Genomic DNA, 6,685 nt, shown 5'->3' with positions numbered 1-6,685 from the left:
TCATGCTTCAGAAATTGAACATATGATTAAAACATTTTATACTTTCAGATTAAAACAAAAATTAGCATATCTGTTCAAAGATTTAGTTTTAATTGAAAACTTATCCCGATTTCTGACTGAAGACTTTCACACCCACATTCAGTCATTTTCGTTTAAATTCATTTCACTTAACTTTATCTGGCTTCATTTCTAACTTCGCCTCATGTATTAAGCATAGGGTGAAAAATCCTTCATTCACAGTCATTCATCTGAAATGACGGAATCTTTCAGTCATTTGCATTCAATTGATAGGTAATTCATTTTTATCCCTATCATAATTAGTAAAATGAGTAGAAATGAACAGGTATGGTTTATATTTAACCCTTTAATTCGTACGGACGATAATAGTCGTTTTTGAGAAATATCCATGGTGCGGGAGGACGACAATTGTCTTCCGAAAAAATAGTGCCATGGTGCGGGAGGACGACAATTGTCTTCCGAAAAAATAGTGCCATGGTGCGGGAGGACGACAATTGTCGTCATGCCAAAATTTTTCAACCATGCGGGAGGACGACAAAAGTCGTTTCATGGGAAAAAATAAATATGCCAATGTTCTAATTATTCGTCTTCGTCATCTTTGCATAATATTTAATTATTAATTAGTTATAATTACAATAAATTGTGAGAACTGCACAAAATCTATTCAAAACAAGAAAATGGAGGACGGCGAATCTCAAGACATGTTTGCAGACTTTGTGGACCAGCTCGGTAAGCCAAGGCAGAACAATAACTTTCTCATCCAGATTTTCATTTCTATTTCAATTTTAGAGTACAATATTGATTGCGATCGGGCTGAAGATTGTACAGCCGAAGGATCTGAAGAAGAGACCGATTCCGGCGAGGATGAGGATATGTCATCTGATGATGAGGATCTCGTGTCTCCTGATGATGCAATTGGTTCACCAAGCCAATGTAATTATTATCATTATCATTAGCAAGGTACGCATTATCACTCTGATTATATACAGCGGAAATCCTCACGACTGCACCTACTACACAAGCGGTACCTTGGATTTGGACACCAGGGTCTCATCACACTCCTGAAGTGCAAGATTTCGATAATTTAGCTTCTGGCTGGGCTCACCTTATCTCAAATTCAGATTCAGAACTAGATTTGTTTCTGAAAATGTTCGATGATGACTGCAGAGAAATATGTCTGTCTGAAACCAATAAGTATGCTGATCAAACTGGAAATTGTCGCACAAAACGATGGGTGAAATGGACTGATGTCACAGATGGAGAACTTCTGAAGTTTATTGCTGTCCGGATGTTGATGGGAATAAACAAGAAACCAGAAATGAAGAAATTTTGGTCGGAAGATCCCCTATTCCATTTTCCAATAATTGGTCAGATCATGCCCCAAGACCGTTTCTTCGAGATTCACAAGAATCTTCACTTTTGTGATAATACTGAGTATGTGGCTGGAAATAGACTCTTCAAGATTCAAAAAATTTGGGATAAAGTGAACGCCAACTTCAAATCTTTTCTCATACCCCATAAGAACTTGAGTGTTGACGAATCCCTCATTCTCTTCAAAGGAAGGCTCTACTTTCGTCAGTTTATTCCGAGCAAGCGATCAAGATTTGGAATAAAAACATACTCCATAGTTGACGCTGAAACTGGGTTCATTCTATTTTCGTACATTTATTCTGGCAAAAACGAAGACCTACCATTCTCGGCAAAAGATTATGGATACGGTGGTGCAATAGTGCTGGAATTGGCGAAGCATTATTTGAACAAAGGGCATCACATCTACTGCGACAATTTCTTTACATCCCCAAATCTTGCTCAGTTTTTACTACAAAACAAGACGTATCTTTGCGGAACTCTTAGGAAAGGAAGAAAAAATGCAGCAGTACCACCACAGAGAATGCAACGGGGTCAAGTTGAAGTTTTCTCGTCGAACGGCGTTTTGAACGAATTTTGGAAGGATAAGAAAGTAGTGCGTATGATCTCAACGGTACATGAACACAACATGGTAGATGTCGAAAAACGTGATGGAACAATTGTTCAAAAACCAAAAAGCGTGGTTGATTATAACAAGAATGCCAGAGGAATTGACCAAGGAGATATGCAAATGCACTTCAATTCGACCAAAAGAAAAACAAGGAAATGGTACAAGAAACTATTTTTTCAACTAATTGACATGTGTCTCTACAATTCATTCAGAGTCTTCAAGTACCTTCACGGAAATGCAAAATTCTTGGATTTCCAACTGCAAATTATCCGCCAGATATTGGACAAATTTGGACTGAAGAAAACCATTGTTCAGGTACCATCGCGAGATTTGCAGCGCTTAGGGGGCCGTCATTTTCCTGAATATAATTCAAGTACAAAAGGAAAGACTCATGGCTCCAGAAAATGTCATTTGTGCGGAATGAAGGATGTCACGGGTGGCAAACGTAAGGAGACTAGGTTTCAGTGTGATACGTGTCTTGTTCCGTTGTGCATTATTCCATGTTTTAAACTGTATCACACGCGTAAAAATTTATAAGTTAATTGGTTGATTCATAAATTGTTGCTAAATTTTCTTAGTTAGTTTTATGAATTTAATGTTACACGCTCAAATGTTCATAAATAAAATGTAAAATTAAAAGTTCGCATTAAAACAATATGACTAAGTTAGTAGAAATATTTTTCTATTGAAAAAATTAAAAAATTCCATGAAAAAGTCCTCCCGCATTGAGGGCAAAGTTGACCCTGTTTCCTCCCCGCAGTAAAATATAGCGACTTAATTTACATCTCCGCATCAAAGATAAGGATGCTTAGAAACAACTTCCAGTTTAAAGCAAATTCATGTATCCAAGTCCACGAATTAAAGGGTTAAAAAACCGCAACTTTTATAGCAATTTTCGCTAATTAGAAACATATCTGTACACAAATTTAGTTTTCATTCAAAGTTTTCAGTCATCCCGATTTCTGACTGAAGATTTTCATTCACGTTCAGCAATTGTCTTCCAAGTGCATTTCATTTCACTTCATCTGACTTCATTTCTTATTTCGCCCCATGTATGAAGCATAGGGTGAAAAATGAAATGAATGAGAAATCCTTTCATTCACAATCATTCATCTGAAATGACAAAATCTTGCACTCATTCAAATGACAGAATTTTCATTTCCATTCAGTATCACTCAAACGAATGAAAGTGGTCAGGTATGATTAGAAATCGGCATTTCACGTTTTCCCAATTTTTTTCAAATTTCAGAAATTACTTCTAATTCAAAAATAATTCTCAGATTTCGAATAATAATTTTGATCTACGAAAAACCAGTATCTCGTCGTACTAATTCTATAAAGACCGAAGTGCAGTCGATAGTTAATTTTATAAAGACCGAAGTGCAGTCAATGCTTAATTTTATAAAGACCGAAGTGCAGTCACTTATTAATTTTAAAAAGACCTAACTGCACAATAAAAACGAGAAAAAGACCTAACTGCAATTCCAGAATTATAACGAGTTAATTGCTTATTCGAACTTGTATTTTAAACTGAAATACGAATACTTTACCAAAATGAGGCTAGTCCTGATATAATTTCAAAATTTGAAACCCACACCCTCAGGGGGTGTGGTTCTTGGCGCCTTAACTAGGTTAAAAAAATCCTGGTAATTAATATATCATTTTTCTCAGCCCAATCATGGAATTCCAAGGGAATATTCTGATCAAAAAACCACACCCAAAGGGGGTGTGGCTCTTGGCGCCTATTTTGTATTAAATAAAATATTACATGCAATATATCATTTTTCTCAGCTCCATGAGGCAATTTCAACAGAAGATTCCAAATTTAAAAACCACACCCAAAGTGGGTGTGGTTCTAAATTTAGCCAAACTAACAGGACATGTTTTCGACGTTGGTCACCTTTGGCGTTGTCCACATCGACACTGAAGTGTCAAAAGTATAAACGGGTGTTATGTTCCTGTTTTGCGTTGAAAATCCGTTAAAATTAATATGTTTGACGCGTTTTCTCATTTTACCCCAATTCCACACCCGCTAGGGGGGAAATGGGCGTGGCAATTATTTCATATTGGCTTATAGTTTTTATTACCGAAAGTGGATTTAAAAAATATTTAGCCGCTCAAAGGTATCATTTATTTTCTCATTTTGTTTTTGGCACACCCCTTGGCCGCGCCCTTCGAGATTAATCACTTTGGAATACTTTACTTATCATAGGTTACCTGTAGTAATGGGCATGCTAAGACAGAAAAAAATAATCCGAAGACTGTCCTGACCACACCCACTATGTTTAAGTTTAAGGGGAATGGTCTGGCACGCCTGTCTTCGAAGTTAACCTTTGCTTTTACGTGAAATGTTTATGTTCGAAATTTCGAGCGAATATCTCCATCCGTTCTTAAGTTATTGCGCGGGCAGACAGACGGACATATCAATCTTATAAAGGGGTTTCACCCAGTAATGATGGACACTACACTTTACAACTTTACATATGTGGAACCATCTTTCAAGACATACCTATGTTTTCTTCCCCTGGAAGGAAAGGGAGAGAAAAATAACCGAGGACTTACCGTCAAGGGTTTTCTTCGAAGGGGCCATTCAGCGGAATGATAAATGGTTTTTAAATTTGGAATCTTCTGTTGAAATTGCCTCATTGCGCTGAGAAAAATGATACATTGCATGTAATATTTTATTTAGTTCAAAATATGCTCCCAGAACCACACCCCCTTTGGGTGTGGTTTTTTGATCAGAATATTCCCTTGGAATTCCATGATTGGGCTAAGAAAAATGATATATTAATTACCAGGATTTTTTTAACCTAGTTAAGACGCCAAGAACCACACCCCCTGAGGGTGTAGGTTTCAAATTTTGAAATTATATCAGGACTAGCCTCATTTTGGTAAAGCATTCGTATTTCAGTTTAAAATACAAGTTCGAATAAGCAATTAACTCGTTATAATTCTGGAATTGCAGTTAGGTCTTTTTCTCGTTTTTATTGTGCAGTTAGGTCTTTTTAAAATTAATAAGTGACTGCACTTCGGTCTTTATAAAATTAAGCATTGACTGCACTTCGGTCTTTATAAAATTAGTACGACGATCTATAATTTCAACGAGTTCATGCTCAATATTGACAAAAATGTTGAGATTATTTGTGTAATTGGAAAATAATAATTTTAGCAAAATTCATTAAATTATAAATCATTATTGATTATTACAAAAAGCAATTTACCTTTTCTAAATTTTTTGAATTTTTCCTTGATTCAAAATTAGTTTCAACTGCAAAATCTAATATTTTAAATTATTGATCAATGTTGACAAAACTTAGAGTGTGACGTATAATGTTAACAATTTCGTTGTAATTCAGGAATAATTATTTTTGAGTTTTTAAATTTAGTCACATTCATACTAAAAACACGTAATTTTTATAGCAATTATTGGTAACTACAAAAGGAAATTTTACGTTTTCGGAATTTTTAAATTTTTGAAATTTACATGTATTTAAAAAAATAAACTTTCGCTCACGAAAATTTGCGTAGATTTACATTTCATCTATTATTTCATCATATGAATCCTCAACATTGACAAAAATTTATTGATGGATTGACTTCAATTTCAAAAATAAGGCATGTCACATTTTCAGAATTTTGTAAACTTAGTTAATTTTCAAAAAATTATTTCCGCCTAAGAAAAGTCTACATAATATATATTCCATCTAATATTTCAAATTATTGCTTAATATGAGCAAAAATTTTGTGTCGCGCTTAAAATCAACATTAATTTGAAAAATTCCGTTGTAATTGACAACTAAAAAAAAATTTTAGTTTAAAATTCAAAAAACACGTTAACAATTAGTGAAGGGCTAGGTTTTAACTACGTTAGATTTGAAAGTTTATACTATCTTGGGGTGAGCATACCTGTTTACTTTCATTCATTTGACTGATTATGAAGGTGAATGATAGTGAATGCTAATGAATTTCCTGTGATTTGAGTGAAAATCACTGAAGGATTCCGTCATTTCAGATGAATGACTGTGAATGAAAGGATTTTTCACTCATTTCATTTTTCACCCTATGCTTAATACATGAGGCGAAGTAAGAAATGAAGTCAAATGAAGTGAAATGAAATGAGTTTAAAGTAAAATAGCTGAATATGAATGAAAATCTTCAATCAGAAATCGGGATGATTGAACTTTGAATAAAAAAAGTTTTTTTGAACAGGTAATATTTGTGATCGATTGACGCTAGTTTGGTTCAAATCTAACAAGGGACACTCACGACCTGTCGTTTGAGTCCAGGGTACCCACTATGTTTTTTAGAATCTACTAGGACCCCTGATGAAGGATTCCTTCATATTTCCGTGTAAAACTCATATTTGGCGCCATGGCGTGGCGCTAAACTTAAAAATTTGCATTTTCGACCAATTTCAAACCCTCATAACTTTTGCAGTTTATGTCGGATTTTAAAAATTTTATGCTTAAAATGATCACAAAAGTCGAAATTTTAGAGAAAAAAATAAAAATAAAAAATTTTAATTTTTGAGATATTTTAAGCATTTTTTCGACGAACCCAAAATTTCGAAATTTTGCGAAAAGTTAAAAGCGATAATTTTGGAAAAAATTTCATAGAATACGAAAGTTGAACTCCTTGTCATGATTTTTGCCAAAAATTTTGAAAATCCGTCCAGGATTTCAAAAGTTA

General features: G+C 34.4%; 1 protein-coding gene across 1 annotated transcript; it reads left to right on the top strand.

Moving 5' to 3' along the window:
• The first annotated feature begins 695 nt into the window (after positions 1-695).
• LOC110855836 (piggyBac transposable element-derived protein 4) lies at positions 696-2,533 on the top strand. The gene is made up of 3 exons (XM_022104230.1): positions 696-747; positions 808-951; positions 1,008-2,533. Exons 1-3 carry the CDS (start codon positions 696-698, stop codon positions 2,531-2,533), a joined length of 1,722 nt encoding a protein of 573 aa, XP_021959922.1.
• Positions 2,534-6,685: the final 4,152 nt, after the last annotated feature.

The sequence above is a fragment of the Folsomia candida genome, unplaced genomic scaffold (genome assembly GCF_002217175.1).
Source record: "Folsomia candida strain VU population unplaced genomic scaffold, ASM221717v1 Fcan01_Sc014, whole genome shotgun sequence".
Lineage (NCBI taxonomy): Eukaryota > Metazoa > Arthropoda > Collembola > Entomobryomorpha > Isotomidae > Folsomia > Folsomia candida.
Note: the sequence above shows the minus strand (reverse complement) of the source record. Positions and strands in the feature narration are given on the sequence as shown.

Coding starts and splice junctions, on each gene's coding strand:
- LOC110855836 (XM_022104230.1), top strand. CDS start 696: ATGGAGGACGGCGAATCTCAAGACATGTTTGCAGACTTTGTGGACCAG. Junction 748..807: donor AGACTTTGTGGACCAGCTCG/GTAAGCCAAGGC, acceptor TTTCAATTTTAG/AGTACAATATTGATTGCGAT. Junction 952..1,007: donor AATTGGTTCACCAAGCCAAT/GTAATTATTATC, acceptor GATTATATACAG/CGGAAATCCTCACGACTGCA.